The sequence below is a fragment of the Mercurialis annua genome, linkage group LG4, assembly GCF_937616625.2.
Source record: "Mercurialis annua linkage group LG4, ddMerAnnu1.2, whole genome shotgun sequence".
NCBI classification, from domain to species: Eukaryota; Viridiplantae; Streptophyta; class Magnoliopsida; order Malpighiales; family Euphorbiaceae; genus Mercurialis; species Mercurialis annua.
This window is the reverse complement of record NC_065573.1, coordinates 34,614,845-34,631,651: the sequence shown is the minus strand read 5'-3', so window position 1 is coordinate 34,631,651 and position 16,807 is coordinate 34,614,845. Positions and strand designations below refer to the sequence as shown.

The window sequence follows — 16,807 nt, the reverse complement described above, 5'->3', positions numbered from 1 at the left end:
AATTAAAAAAAATTAAAATTCTGCGCTGAAATTACAAAACACATTATAATCGATGATTTTGTGTATATAATCCGAAAAAGAATCAATCTTTGAAGCATGTCTTGCAATGTCTGCATAAACTTATTGATTGCAAAACACACAAAAAAGGAGTTCTTTTAAGCGAGTGATCAACTATACTTGGACTTATAACCCCATTCAAGAGCAGTGTTCTTATGATACATAAACAGCTAAAAACTCATATCACTCCTCACAAAATTTTGTGTATTGCTGCATTCATGAGTGGAAAAGGTTTCAATAAAAAGAATACCTGCGTCTACATAACTATTTCGGTTGAATACAACTCGAATTCAGAGTTTCAACTAATGATTAAAACCAAAATGTAGTATAAAATCCAAGTAACCTAGTATGGAACACTTACAGCTTGTCCTTTGTGTAAGCCGCAGCAGCAGTGCTAGTGTTTTTCTAAAACCCAAAATTGCACATCTGAACAAACTCCATTTCACTGTCGACATATTTAGTCCAGAGATTCTTGTATTGGGTCATGGCAATATCGAGCCAAGGTTTCATGTTTCCATTGTAATGAATCACTGCTGCATTGCTGATCTCATCCATGCTAATACTTGGATTGTACCCAAGACCGAGAACATGCCACGATTTGTCCAGTGACTTTGTTGTTGAGTAGAAGGTGATCAAGCCAGGTGGTAAAGTTCCCAATTTCCATAGATTCCGATCCTCATTCTGCCCAAAAAGTTTGATCTTATTAATTGAAAAAATAAATGGCTCGATGGTGAGACACAAAGCTTGAGTTGTAGCTAATGGTTTCAGTTAGGAAGTAGAATCGAAGCATTGGTCTTAGTCAATAATGGCATTCAAGGTTTTTACACTATGCAAAAAAACCATTTACGAGGTAATTAGAAAATCTATCTATCTATATCTATTCTATACTATATATAAAAGCACGGATGGGGGGGGACAAGCAAATTTACGGAATAATCCTTTTCAGTTTACTACTAAATAAAGGTTTTATAGTCATTAACTAATTAGTTATTTAATGAATCACTATTGTAATTAAAGTCCTAATTAGAATAGCTAGCTAAATTATCTCCAATTTAGTTTTAGTATGTAAAAATAACTAAATTGTCTCCAAATTAGTAGAAATACCTATCTTTTAGTTTGATTGAATTATAAAATTAAAATACTATATTTGATTAATATAATATTATTTAAATTTCTATCTTATTATTTTTAAATATATTATTAATAAAATAAAATTAATTATTTAATTGTGATTATTATAAAATTAAAAGAAGAATAAATTCAGTATAAAAAAAAAAAATTAATAACCGAATATATTATATTTATTTTTATAAAAATTCTTAACTAATTTAATATTAATTATAAATAAAAAAATTGATATAATTATAATAAATTTACTAATATGTTCATTGACGAGCTACGTTACGAGCCACGTGCATAGCACGTAATGCGAAACTAGTATATGTTAAAAGTGCGAATCAACTTGAGTTCTGCCTCCGACAAAAAACTTAAGTTCTGCCATTAAAATGCTAGAGCTATCATCAGTCATCACATGCAGATAAATCAGTAGCTATACTAACATCCTAGGAAGCACCCAAAACTAACCAATGTTCCCGTATTGGAAACTTTTTAGAAACTGAAAGTCTTTGGAAACTAGAGGACAAGTTTCAAAAACTTTAAGAGTTATTGTTGGAAATTTTAATATTTAAAGTAATAAGAAATATTTTCCCTTATTTATTTACTTTCCGACTTAAACAAATTATGCTTTCTATAATTTATTTTATTTATATTTGTCGACTTAGATATGAATTCTCATTTTTTTTCCTAATCATCATTATTTTTAAATTCCTATTTCATATATACATAAATGGTACTATTCCAAATTTTGTTTCCTATAATTTTATTAGATTCTTCATTCCCATGCCGTGCCATATCATGTGTTCCATTTACATGCTACTTAGCAGACATCTAAACATAGTTCTAAAGCAAGCAATATACGTACCAAATTCTGCCAGTAATGATAGTCATCAGTGCATTTTTCACGCCTCCAAGCATCAAGGTCAAATATATTCATTCCATAAGCCCACGCGCAAGCCTTTGGATTAAACTTCTCCTTAATTTGAGGATGTGAGAAGTTCATATACTGTGCGTAACGATGAAATGACCCAAAGCAGGTCTCAACAGCCCCATTTACTCTTCCATCCAAGTCGATCTTCCACAACCCCGTCAAGTCTTTTTGAACCACCACATCATCATCCAAAAATAAAATCTTACGCAGCTTAGGATACATTTCTGGAAGATAAAACCGAAGGTGATTCAGCATAGACAAGTATTTCGGATTCCTGAACTTCAAATTGCTCACGTCCTTGGTAGCATTCTCAGCCCGATTCTCAAAGTAAAACTTCTGTAACTTAAGATTCTCAAGTTGCCTCAGAACAGGAACATATGAAGAATTCAAAAAACTGAAATCCTCCACAGCCTTAACCTCCACATGAGCACCTCCTTCCACAGGCCTCATCTTAAACCAAACCTTCATGGCTGCTACATTCATTCTATCAGTAACAACATGAAACACGTGTTTCCACGGCTCATCAGCATTCTTCACCACAGACCTTACAACAACCGACACTGCAATCACATTATCAGAAAATATAGCATAATGATAAAGACTCGTATCCTCAAACTCCGATCTCGGTTCCTCCTCCCTATACTTTTCCGGATGTGAAATCCTCTCCTCAACAAGTCTCATAGCCAAACAATGCAAACTCTTGGGAATTGATTTAGCAGAAATCAAACTAGCAAAAGCCCCATTCTTTTTCGCTTTCACCCACAATTCATTAACAGCAAAGATCGTATCTTTAAGCTTCTGAATCTTAATCTGATTATCATAACTCTCTTTCGTCTCTGCAATCATCATTCTAGCAACTTTAACTCTCTCTTTAACTTCCTTCTCAAACTGTCTCAAAATATCCTCATCAACCGCACCTTCTGATTCAAACAATGCAGTCTTATAATTTTCTCTCGAAGTGATATCCGAAATATTCTTAGCTAAATCATCAAACATCCTCAATTGTTTAGAGATATCAAGCTTAAGCTTTCGAGCATAAGAAGCATAAGCATTCACTAAAGTCATATGATCAGTTGCTTGTTTATATATCAAATCCAACCGTGTTTTCAACGGATCTGAATTTAATGCCAGAAATGTCCTCTGCACATATGCATTCCCAGTACTAGGCAACGACTGTTAAATTAAAACCCAAAAATAAATAAATCAAAAAACTAACAATACCCAATTCATCAAAAAGGATAACTATAAAGACCCAATTGATAACAAGTTGAAAAGATTGGGAATTGAGTAAGAAATTACTTACAGATTCATGAGGAGAAGTGGGTGGATGAGTAGTGAGGATAACGAAGAGAGTGGCGAGAAAAAGAAGAGTGAACATGGCAGAAACTAAGATCCTGTAAGAGAAGAAATTACGGAGGAGTCCAGCGTTCAATCCACCGCCTCGGCCTCCTCGGACGGCGACTGCCATCGGATTTTATTGATATGGCTCTCGTCGATCTGAATTATTGTTTTGCTTTCAATGGGAAGTGACAAGTGGGGATAAGTTACTCATCCCATAATAATAAGACTTATGTAAACGAGTACCATTTCCGCGTCGGTGGTGTAAATAATTTATTTATATTTGTTTTAGTTTGAGAAATGGGATCGTAACAAAAATGGAGATACAGAGAGGTGAATAAATAATTGGAAAAAAACAACAGAGATACAGTTTAACTCCAGCTTCTGTAAATAGAATAATGAGAATATGAAAGTAGTGGGACTGTAGGGATTTGGATTTGGTCTTCCATTAGTAATGAAGTGTGACAAGCAGATCCAATCTTTGCTTACTAACTTAGGCTTAGGTACAGTAAGACCATGGCAGAGGTTTTCTTGAGGCCCAATGAGCATGATCTTATTGTTAGTTTTGAATAGTGTTTTTAAAATCCAACCGGTGGCACGGTTGAACCGATTCAACCGGTTCAGTCAGTTTAACCTCCAATTTTAATAAAATTGAAAATGGAACATTAGAGAATTACCGATGGATTTTGACTATTTTCTGCTGATTGGTCTCTCACTAATCTTCTATAACCAATTCATCCGGTTTGGCTGGCGATTTAACCGATTTAACTGTCCGTTGAACTGCCAGTTTGATATGATTCTCTCGGTTTCATCTGGTCCAATCGTGTTGAATTGAATTAAATTGAATTGTTTTTTTTTTGTAAGTTTCTTTACTGAACATTTGGCTGGTTTATGGTTCAACTGGCCGATCGAAACTGGTTCTTTGATTAGAGGGTTTGAATATGCAAAATTGGAATACTTAAGTTTAATGATTTTTATTAATTTAAGATATTAAATAGTTAAATAAACACTTGAATATTAAATACAAATATTTTATTTTATTACAGATAATTAGAAATAAGATAAGTTTATTTATAAAAAAAACCAAAAAATTATATGAAGTTGTTGTTGAAGTGGGAATTCCATATTGGCTGTATGTGTGAATAGACATGTGTTTATATATTGGTTGGGCACCTCTACTTGATATCAATTGGTTTTAAGATGGAATCTGACATAGTATCAGAGCCTTGTCTATTCACACAATTTGAATTTGACCCGCCCACGTAAGATGCGTGAGGGGGGATTGGTTACTCGGCCCGGACACGCTACGCGTGAGGGGGAATGTTGAAGTGGGAATCCCACATTGGTTGTATGTATGAATGGACATTTGTTTATATATTGGTTGGGCATCTCCATTTTATATCAATTGGTTTTAAGATGGAATCTAACAGTTGTAGCCTTTGACCAAAAAAAATATATGAAGTTGAAAAAATTGAAAAAGTTACTTAAGGATGAATTAGGAATATGATGCCAATGGGATATATTTTAAATGGTATAAGCCTTAGCTAACAAGCTGTTAGATCGTGAATTCAAATTCTCTTACATGTGTTTTCTCCAGTTCAACTATCAAAAAAGAAAAAAAATATGATTAAGAAATGCTAAAAAAGTTCACCTTAGTTGTGTTTTGATAGGGAATTACATCTCTAGTCAAATGGAAGTTAATATGTTAATTTTCTGAAAAGTACAATATATAAATTGAACTAAGCAACAAAATTTCATCACTTTCTGAAAAATATAACTTTTCTATCTTACTTATCCCGATTCCCAAACCAAGCGAGACCTATATTTTAGTTCTTTAAATTTAAATTAAAAAATTCTTAGATTTTCAATTAAATCCACAAACTCAAAAAATAATAATACCAATATGTGTTTTGACATTTATGAAAATTACTGATTTAAATATTTATTTATTCTTAAATACTTTTCTTTCCTTGTATATTTTGTCATTTAATTTTTTGACCGAACAAAAGGTAAAAATTGCGGGATTAAAGAATTTAACATTGTCAAAGATCATGGAGTACAAATAGTATATTTGAAAAATATAGGGACGTAAATGATTTCGCAATGAATATGGGGCGCTAAACTGTTATGAGGTAGAAACTAAAGAGCGGGATTCTATATTGTGTTATTGTAACATTCAAATTACAAATTTCCCTTTTCTGTAGTACAAGTAAACGTAGAAGAAAATTGTTGAGAAAACATTTTATTTGCTAGTATAATATTTCTCGAGAACCAAACAGAATCTTAAGTTTCAGTTCCCGTCACGACCTTGCAAATAATATTTTTTAGGTAAGCTTGTCGTTTCCCGATCTTTTTTGCCATTCCATTAATTATCAGTTCTTATATATGACTGTTTCTATTCTCGTGCGTTGATTGCTTTTCAATTTTTTTATGTAATTGCTATTTGGATGATGATTTTTATTTAGTAATTTGTAGTAATGATTCAGATTAATTCATTTTGCGAATTTCTGATAATCGCAATAAGACATGCACCGCTTGATTGATTATAATTTTTGAATACATTGTTTCTGTTACGAAATTAAAAGTTTGGAATCGATAGCTACGAGTTGTTTGCTACCGAATTATGCCTAGTGCAAGGTATTAGAATTGATCAATAGTGCTCAATTGACTTGGTTTTGATTTTAGCTAAGCTAGTTTGAAATTTAGGGGTGGAATTGGAAATTTTGATATATGATCAGCTTGCATAGTCTGTGTCGATTGCTTAAAAATTGGTTGAGGATTAGGATTCTGGCTACAGTCTTGGAACTATCTATTTAACATGGTAAAAAAACTATTGCACCTTTTATTATGTGATGAAAAGAAGAAGCCAACAATGCAGGAAAGTTCAGTATGACTGTATGAGTATATCATCCCTGTCATAAGATAGCTCAAACATATGCTGATGCAGAAACTGAACAAAAGTCTCTTTTTTCTGTTCAAAAAGAGGAGGACAAGGTCTCTTTAAGTAAAATGTCGCTTCAATTTGGTATGGAATTAACAGTGTTGTCTTAGGTTTTCAAGTTGGATTTCTTTAATCACTACCTAATCAAACGTTGGTGTTTGCATCATTTTATCATGCTCTGCTCATAAGAGCTGCTCAAGGGTACTCTAGAGCTGTCAGAGCTGGCTTTGGACTCTTTTTCTCCATTATATCTGGTGTGGGCTTTGGGCCTTAAGAAAGATTCTGTGAGAAATTCTAATAGTGGGATGGAAAAAAGTTTGCTATTTCTGCATTATGTTTAGAGCATGGATCAGCTGAGCCTCCTCTTAATGTGCTGAACCCTGATTTTGATGTAAATGAAGGGAAAGTAAAACTTTTTTATGGAAGTGGACATGATCGTGCATTAAAAAGTAGTTTAAATAGAATCTTTAATCTTAAGTGTTTGAGACGGAAGTTGTCTACTAAAGTTTTCTAACTTTTTATTTGTGGTATATGTGGAGAAAATTTGCTTGGTTGGTTGTATTTATTGCTGTCTTTTTGTCTTTGATGAAATTCGCGCATGAATCGTACACTATTTTTCCCCCGTCATAAATAAAGCAAAAAGAAAGAGAAGGCGAGACAGGATTTGCGTACCTGGCATGGGTTTATTTTAATGGGACAAGCTAGAAATATGACTCTTAAGTCTTAAATCTAAAAAGGCCAGCTTTCTAATTTGAGAAACAGTTTGAAGAACTGAAAATAGTATTGAACACTGATTTATTGGCCTGTGACTATATGGGAGCTAAAGTTTAATGTTCATGTAGGATTCTTTAATCTGATTCAGGATTTAATAACAATGTGCATAGACTGGATGTTTGCATTCTAGTTTTTGGAAGAGTTAGCTATGAATGAGAATGCAAAGAAAAAAAGGAAAATGACATAGCTGAGGATTTTGATGGATCCTTTTCTGAAATAATTTGTTCTCCAGGGAAGATATATATAGTTCTTGACAACTAATTAAAACATGAGTTTTGCTGGACCATCGTCAAAGCAGAAAAAGGATCCGCATATTCAGCCAAATCAGCTCTTGGAAGGCTAGGAACAATAGCTGGGTTTTCATGGATAGCTTTTCATATGCTTTTCCTGATATAGTAATTTTATACTATAAATAAACATGAACTATCACAATTGTGTTCTCTGTCATGCTACCTGATTACATTTTGTATCTCTCTCCATTTGTAATACCAGATGAAACTACTTCCTTTTGTATTGTTTAGAATTTGGTTTCTATACGATTCCTTCATGGAGACTGCATGTCTGGTGTCTCCTTTTCAGGTGAAAATTTTAGGTGATCCATTGTTCATGGACAAGGTTTTGATCTGATTTATTGACAGGAGCTCTGTGCAGTCTTACAGTTCCTAACAGGTGCTGCAAACCTGATGCGTTTGTATGTTTACAAGGTGAGTCAAATTTTACTTCTTATTAGTTGGTGTTATTTGTAACTTGGAGTAGAAATGCTGAACATCTAAATTTATATATGTGCATGGCTTCATAATTGAGCAGTGATTTAAATAGTACGTCAAAAACATGTTATTTCCACTCTGGTTCAATCTAGTACATCTATAAGTGAGGCTGGGAGTCTAGGACAGTTCAACTTCCACAAACAGAAGTAAACAAGCTAAAAGTAAAAAATACTTTGATTCATCTACCTTAGCCTAGCAAATCTGTTGAACTTGTGATAGACTGGTTTGAGGATTCGTCTCTGAGATAAGTTGAATTACATGGTATTCCTTCAAGGTCTCGCAATGTAGCATATGGGCTATTCAGTTGCATGTCTGTAATGATTTGCCGTAGTTCAGAAGTTTCTTCTTTGAGTTGAGTATTTTCCTGAAGAACCTGGTCATGGCATTCAGAAACATGGTTCAGCTTATCCATGAGCTGATGATTCTCATTTCGGAGCCAAACTACCTGTGACCATAGCTCATCTAAGTGTTTCTGCTTCCGCATGCGTGACCGACGAGCGGATTCTCTGTTAGATATCATCCTTCTCTGTTTCCTTTCATTGATAAGGGAGAGTTGTTGCTCATCTGCCTCATCAGAAGTTGAGTTGTTACTTAGGCACGATGAATGTAGACTGAATTCTTGAACTTGAGAAGGAATTTGGAAATTATGTGGATTAGGAAATCTGTTATATTGAAATGTGGGTGTGTTATTCTGACTCATGTTAAAATATGTTGAATATGGTGATTGGTTTAAGGGCATCAGGTAATGGAGTTCAGTAACCTCGCTAGGCTGCATGGCTTGAACCTAGGTGAAAATATTCTAGAGCTAAGCTTCAAGATCAGGAGGAGAAGATGAAGTAGATTAATGTTAGGTTTTAGAATGAAGGAGGTGAAAAGCCTGAGGAGAGATGGCTTTATATAGAATTGGAAAAAGGTTGAGGTGACCCCACTGTTGGCAATTTGGAGTAAAACAGTAAGAAAGCTTCTAAAAGCATACACCACTTGAATATCATGCAGATCATGTCATTGTTTATATGTAGTTCTGATACATTTTGTGTGCAGAAACATGTAATTAGGTGTGTGCATTTGGTTCGAACTAAACTGAATCGAAATTTTAATTCTTCTAAACCGAAGTGAATTTATAAGGATTTAAAATATATTAAACCAAACTGGTCGTTTTTTATGGTTGGCTTGTGTCGGAAATAAACAGATATTGTTTAACTTTTAAATTTGAACCTGATCGAAAAATTAGTTTTTTTTCCTAATTGCAAAACAAACTGAATCAAATTATCAGTTCGGTTTGGTTATTCGATTTTGCTTGATTTTTGGCTACTCCTAAATGTCATGACTCATGACACCAACCAAAGATTATGTTGTTGCCTTTAATGATCATGATATGGTCATGTGGCATGTGTAGATGTAAATGATGGCACGGCCACATTGTTGAGTGTGGCAATTTGTGGATAAGTGTTTTGAGATTAAAATTAGGCTTACATCAGGGAGAAAGAGGGAGTTCTATTATGGGTATAGTAGTAGTACAATTATTTTAATAAGGAAATGTATGAAGGAAAGAAGGCAAATGAGAAAAATAGGATCTTTAAAGTGGGGTGTATATTAATTATTGCAAGCCAGGTTAATTTAGGATAGTTTTTATATAAATGCTCATAATCCAATAAGGTCTTCTGACGTAAGGGAATAGAAGAGAGGGAAAGGAAACAGCTTTCTTGAACCATATATAGAAAAGAGTTGATGACTCAATGACCACTTTAAACTATAAACAATATTAGATTAACAGTAGAAAGCCAATTGTGTAGCTTATCTGTATGGTATGTTGCACAAAAAATTTCGAGTTCTATGCTTCGGAGTTCCGTTCCTTATTTCGAAAAAAAATTGAAACTCTAAAACTCTATCTTTATAAATTGTTCTTTAAAAAATGCATTTTTGTTATTTTCCATTTTGGTATTTTCTGTTTCAGTGTTTCTCCCGTGCTACATAGTCTGTATGTGTAGACTCTCAGCTGCAATTTCTCAAGTACCGTTTATGGGGGTGTCATGTCAGGGCAGTTATTAGAAACTCTGCTAGAAATGCAGGAACAAACCTGCTGTTACAGCAGCAGGGGGCTGTCTTTTGGATACTCTGGCTTCTTTGCTCCATAGCCAAAATGTTAATTATGGGTTGAAAACATCAATTGTATCATATTTAGCACAATTGACATCTTTCATTGCAAACATAATTTTTTTTTCTTTATTTCTTTTTTTCTTAACTACATTACTCTAGAAATGTAAACATGCATTCTAGTGCCAGCTCTCATGTTACATATAATATTAAGATATGAAAACAGCATAATCTATTGGTTGATATAGGATTAGATATGAGAACACTACAGACAAGGTTTGGCAAGTGATTAGCAACAATAATCAGTGGTCCCAGAAGTCTTTATATGCTGATTAGAAGGGTGAAATAAGCAATCAATTTAAATTTCAAACTATAAGGTGAGCCCCAACTATAAATTTATTAATTCTAACACACCCTTGAATGCAAATGCTATTAGGATTGAAGCGTGAACAGGTACAAACTCTATTTAATTAATCAAATAAAAAAGTTGCCTCGAACCAAACTCTAGACTTTTCGATACCATATCAACTGACTAATCAACCCAAAAACTCAATCTGTTAGGCGAGACATCAACTATGATTTTATTATATCAAACAGCCTTAAACATATCAAGAATAGTCTAGGCTTAATTAGTACGACAAATGCTGACATAGTAAGAGAATAATAAAAGTTGAGTTGAGAGCTTTGATAGTGGGAAAAAGAGTGATTAGTTAAGTAGAGTCATCAATTTTACATTATAGAGCCAGAAAATTTATTTAAACTGTTATTTTCTCTTCTTCTTTGGAATCTAAATGTTTATCTAAAAACTGACAAAAGCATTCATTATTTTGTTCATGGAATACGATATATTGCAACAGAAATGGCATATGCAATAATTCTCAGTAGTGGGTTACCACTTTCACTAACTCTGTTTGCTCTAATGGCCATCCAAGACCACTAGTTAATTTCACTAACTCTGTTTGCTCTGTGGATTGAAGAAACATTTGAAGCATAATAAGGGTACTAAGTCAAATTTTGCAGGCTCAACTGAGAAACTTCGAGAAGATTAGCTTAAATCTTTAGCCTCACTATTTAGTTATACACTGGCTAAGTGAAATAAATTATTTTATCATATGGTGGTGGTAGGGATGGATAGCTGATTTATGGCTGTACTTTGAAAGGGCATTCCTCCACTAATTATAAAAAAAGAAAAATAATAAAGCTCTCTTGGCCATTATGAACCAAGCTCTTTCCTCACTTAAGGTTGGGGCAGGTTGAGTGAGTGGACCAAATAGTCAACAATATCATTAGACAGATTTGGACTTCTCTTTCTTTTCTTGTCTTGTGATCGCCATTCTCTTGTTCAATATCTCTATAATGTTCTTTCTTTATATACCTCCTGAAGATTTGCTTTTAGCTTGTGGCTATTCAGAGTATAAAGGTAGATGAGTTGTTGAAGACATCTTTTTGTCGAATGTACTTGGTATTGTACATTATTACGTAGATGCTACGTAACTCAACAGTGTTTCACTATATGGGATTTATGCGGCTTATATTGATAGGGATGTGGAAAAACCGAACCGATAAATTCAGTGTGGTTCGGTTTGATATTATAAAAAAAAAACAGTTTTTCAGTTCGGTTCTGAAAATAGAAAATTTTCACTTTATTTGGGTGCAATTGGTTTAGTTCGGCTTAGTATTTATATTCTTACAAATTTGGCTTGTTTGGCTCGGTTTGAAGTGATCGTAAACCTATATATTCTGGCATTGGCAACATTTATTTGTTTCGTGCTTTGCTTCTGTATCATCTTTATATCCTCCTTAAGCAGTGACTTTGAGTTTATGTCAGATGCTGATTCGTGCATGAGTATGGATAATTTTATATAGTGGAACACATTGCACATCATACTTTGCCTAAACAATTCTATTTCTTAGAAAAGAATTAATCATTTGTCCTTTAAACCCTCTTTCCTACATATTTTTGGTTTGTACTTATCGGAGTAATTCACTTCCAGTTTTGTACAGTTTGATTTACTTGGAACTTGGCATGTGGCACACCCTAGCTCAATGGCAGGTTCTCTCATATTTGAAGAGTCGGTCGATGGCCTTGAGACGTGACTTTGCTGGTAATGAAAGGTAAATGACCCAACTTAAACTACACCTTTATAGTCTTTTTTTTATTTATTGCAAATGGAGGGGAGGTTCGAGTTTAGTATAATATATATCTATCACTAGACGAAATCTGCAGAAACTTACTACCCCAGCTGTTATTAGAATTGACAATATGAAAAAACTATGATTTTCTTGCATTGTCTCTAAAAGCAATTGTGACATCGTTCATCACTAATTGTATTTGTTGTGATTAGCACAATAATAAATTAACAATAACCAATTCAATACAAAAATAAAAATATTAAAATGGAAAAAGTTGAAACCGAAAATAGAAAAGTTACAAAATTCGAAAACACATGGACTTGAGAAATATTCATGCAACATAGATAAATGAATTACTTTTTCCCTTTTAAAAATAAATGAATTACTTTTTCTGCCTCATTTATGATTTGGTAGATTCAGCGATTTAGAATTCTCCATCACTAAGATTCGACGAGAGACCAAAATATATGGAACCATTGTCCGTACATCATGTATGAAGGACCAATTCAAAAGTATGTTGCAGAACATATTGTTTCTGAAATTTGCAGTATTTTGAGTTCTTATAGCCTATAGGGTCTAGCTCTATTTAAAAATGTAGTGTTTGTGTGTGTCGTTATTAGGCTAAGCACTACTTTTTGTGACTTAATGGCTGAGCACTATATTTGCCGTGGGATTGCTACTCTGATTTATGTTGAATTGTACCCCTAGGATTATTAAATTCTCAATTTGGTCCTTTTGGAGGTAAGAAAACTAGAAAAACTATGAAATGTGAGCTTGTCTGATAGTCAGACATGTGAAGCTAATTAAACTCTGGGCTGAGGATTTCAGCTCTTAATTTTTTGGACCGAATCAACCATAGGTTTTCGGTTGAACTAATTCGATCAGGTTTGCTTTTAAACCCCCTAAATCTAGGATTGATACAAAGTTGAACGGGTTCAGATTAAGCTTATACGAGATCTAATGATAAATATGACACAAGTAAATAGTAAGTTAAATCTATCTAATTCGTCTAATAGACAGTTAAACTTGTATATTAGTTGTGTTAACTAGTGATCTAAATGTACTCATACATATAACTTAATTATTATTTGTTGTATGAGAGCAACTACAAAAAGGGTAAATAAGGAACAAAATGAAATCTATAAGGTAGAAGCATTACCCTGGAATAAAGGTATGGGTATTGCACGGAAGGGTACTTGATTTGACTACATTTAACTTTTATGGGGCCGAAGTGACAAAAAATTAAATCAAAACTGACCAAACACAAAATCTTTATCTTTGTTTACTACTACACTCGTCAAAAATAATTATGTATTTTTATTTTTTATTTTATGGGCGCAGGATATATCATATAGTGGGTCCTTGCTAACAAGCGCGTCTAGTGCTTAGCCTTTCAATTCAACCGCCCCTTCAAATTATTGCTCTTTCTCTATTTACATCTTCATCTTCCACTTTGCTGAATTTTTTGTTTATTATTTTAAAGCTGAACTTTCTTAAACTCTTTTAACTATGACCATGGCCAGTTTAAACCCCTCAAATTCTATGGTACTTTTTTTGTAGTTTATTTCCAATCCGAGCAGATTCTCTTTGTACATTGTCTAAAAAATTTAACAATTTATTTTCATATCCTCAAACTACACTGATTAAATGCATCCCTTTTTTTGTAAATTTTATTTTTTAAAATAAATTAGTATTTAATATAAAAATTTTTTATAAATGGAAAATGCTCTTTAAAGTGGAACAGACGAAAAATATTCTCAAATTGATTGAGACGAAGAAATTAATTGCAAAAAAATTGATCATATTTGATTTATACTGAAATTAGCTTCTCTCTAGTATCGTCATATGCTTATGCTCTTTTTTTTTATCTTCTTATTACTTGCCAAATATTATTGATGTCCTCCTCACTTGCCACAAATCTAACTAACATTTGTTTATACCTTTTTTCTTAATTTTATTAGTTCAATTACGGTAGTAATATATAATTTAACTTAGCAAATATATATATAACAAGAACAAGAAAAACTTATTCATATAATCCTTAAATGTTAATTAATAATGAAGATGATTTTCTATTTTAGTTGATCGTGTTTAATTTTAAACTTACCGATTGATGTAAGTAATGGTTTACCGCATATTATGAGAAACTTTACCTTTCAATAAAGAAAATTCTATCTTCTAAAATGAATTGAACAAAAAAATACAATGTGTTATGTTATTGACCATATATGCTAAAGTTGCTTTGTTTTGATGTAAATGTTCCTTTATAGTCCTTTTCACCAGGTTCCCACGCTCATTTTGCAGGATTGAGGTGCTTGTCACTTGCATAATTTGTGCACCCCACTTACGCAACCTTTTAAAATTTTGTTGGATTATGATGCAAAGATTGCTTTTATATCAATCACAAAAAAAATCACCTAGTAATTTTTGATTTACCATTAGTATCTACACTGTTTTTTGGTACTCTTGATTTTATACATTCATGTGGTCATGATTTTTCTTGTGTTCACAAATCAAGAATGACAGAATTCATCCTTTCTACTTTCTACTTTGTACTTTGATCTTTATACTTTTATGTATCTTTTGATCTTTTTCTTTTGGAATTGCATTATCATCTCCTTTTTATGCAATAAAAAATTGTTTGAAATGTTGTAAATATTATTTAAAAAAAATTAAGTTTAAAATAATAATGCTTTTTATAGTATTTTTTTGCTAATATTAATGTAGTTAATTACCAAATTAGAAAGGTATGCATGATTTAGTAGTATTGAATTGTATTTTAAATTTTGGAGAAAAACAACTTGGTTGTTTGCTTATGTATATGAATACATTTTAATTTAGAGGCTTTTTTTTTAATAATCGGAGTGAGGAGCCATTGTGGGTACCATTTGAGATATATCTCATTGGTCAGAGGTGATTTATTTCTAATGAATTTTATAAAATATATTATATTTGGTTTATGATGATTTTTTTATTATTGTTACAACGATATAGGAGTGAATCAAATCTAAGTTCGGCTGGTGGTGGTCAACAGCGGTCAACACGTGCTATATGTATTGTTATGTATGGGTGTTTTGAAGTGTTTTTTAGGTGTATTTTAAGTGTTCTCTTTATATTTTCTTGGTGTTTTTTCAGCGTTTTTATGTATTTTAGGTGTTTAATTAGTTACTTTTTGGTCTTTTTGGTATTTTTTTATATGTTGTGATATTTTTTAACTGTATTATTTTTCCTTATTTTTATAAAAAAAATATTCTGGATAGTTTTAAAAACCCTAAAAGGATCTCCAGAGATTGGCTACTATTCTCCAATTTTCAGCACTTCTAATTATGCATTAAAAAATCTATAGTTTTTTAGTTTTAAATCATTAACTAAACAATATAATATGATTCAAATCATTTCAACTTTTTTGCTGCACTTTTGTTTATGCATTAAAAAATAGTAATTGATTTTGCGGTTAGTCCAAATTAAAATATTATTAAATGATACATTTGTTGAGTACATTATTAAGAGTGTCATCTTTTTAGAAAGTTTAATTGTCTAATGCATGTTGGTGCATTTTTGAGTAAGACTGATTAATTAACTTACCCATAGTGCTGTTAATTGCTGCTTACGTACTTATAAATTTGTAACAAGGTTCCACTATCAAATTGTGGATAATAAAGGAGGATTTTTATTATTCTATGTTGAATAAAATTATTATACTGCTGCATGACATTCGTATTAAATTATTGTCATTATTAATTAATTTCAATTGTCTTAGATTATCCATCCACGCATAGAAAGCTTACATTAAAATTTGTTTGTGTCGTTTTCAATTGATTTGTATTTTATAATAGGTGTGCATTTACTTAAATGGTTCAGTTGGTATTTGTTTTTGATGTGGTTTTGCTTTTTCTAAAGCATGAAATGCTCAAACTTTTCGTATTAAATTTGGATTTAGTGGCCATTTTTTTTAAAACTAATAATAATAATGTTTGTATTAATTCAAGAATAAAGAGTAAAATTTAGAATAAAGTTGTCGATTTAACAAAAAAAATTATACCACGATCATAAACATTTTAATTACAAATCTACGTTACAAACTTTTAAAAATATTTATTAAATTAACTAAGGTGCACCTAATTTAAAACTTAATTTTTGAAAACTTAAACTATACAAAAATTTGTTAAACTAGATTACCGCAAACCAGCTTGAATCATGGCATGAGGAAGCCACCAGTTGAGATAAAGCCATGTTGGCGATTAGTTCTTTAGTATTTTTAATAGAAACTAGTAACAATTTTTGTAAATTTTTGTGAAATTAGCAGCAAATTTTATGATACATTTTAAAATTTTATGAAACTATCTATAATCTGAAACTATGACTTCCTAGATAATTTAATTTACTCATTTAATAACTTTTGTGAGATTTTGTGAAACTATATGAAACTGCCTGAAACTTCTACAATTTATATAAAACCTTTTGAAACAAATTGAAATCTTATAAAATCTTATGAAATTAACTTTTGTAGATATATAAAATATTTTCAAATAGCAAAAACTATAATTTTTTTTGAAACTATATAAAACTATTTGAAACTGGTTAAAGTTAAATTTCTAACACTAAATGAAACTTTATGAAATTTTGTGAGCCATTTGCACTGTATGTAATTAAATT

General features: G+C 31.9%; 2 protein-coding genes and 1 long non-coding RNA gene across 6 annotated transcripts; 1 reads left to right on the top strand and 2 right to left on the bottom strand.

The window, feature by feature from the left end:
* Positions 1-246: 246 nt before the first annotated feature.
* Positions 247-3,802, bottom strand: LOC126677711 (probable galacturonosyltransferase 9). Its single transcript, XM_050372475.2, has 3 exons — positions 3,408-3,802; positions 2,039-3,277; positions 247-738 (listed from the first exon to the last, which is right to left on the bottom strand). Exons 1-3 carry the CDS (start codon positions 3,570-3,572, stop codon positions 463-465), a joined length of 1,680 nt encoding a protein of 559 aa, XP_050228432.1. The 5' UTR covers positions 3,573-3,802; the 3' UTR covers positions 247-462.
* Positions 3,803-5,600: 1,798 nt separating this feature from the next.
* Positions 5,601-15,354, top strand: LOC126676137 (uncharacterized). 4 transcript variants are annotated; one of them, XR_008790648.1, is made up of 4 exons: positions 5,601-5,770; positions 7,737-7,861; positions 12,013-12,133; positions 15,146-15,354. It is a non-coding gene; the product is annotated as an uncharacterized LOC126676137 (long non-coding RNA). The 4 variants fall into 4 exon arrangements; XR_008790649.1 differs by lacking the exon at positions 15,146-15,354 and adding an exon at positions 14,456-14,769; XR_007640240.2 differs by lacking the exon at positions 15,146-15,354 and having other exon boundaries at positions 5,602-5,770; positions 12,013-13,826.
* Positions 7,968-8,796, bottom strand: LOC126676136 (basic leucine zipper 43-like). The gene has a single exon (XM_050370266.1). The coding sequence runs from the start codon at positions 8,697-8,699 to the stop codon at positions 8,112-8,114; it is 588 nt and encodes a 195-aa protein (XP_050226223.1). The 5' UTR covers positions 8,700-8,796; the 3' UTR covers positions 7,968-8,111.
* Positions 15,355-16,807: the final 1,453 nt, after the last annotated feature.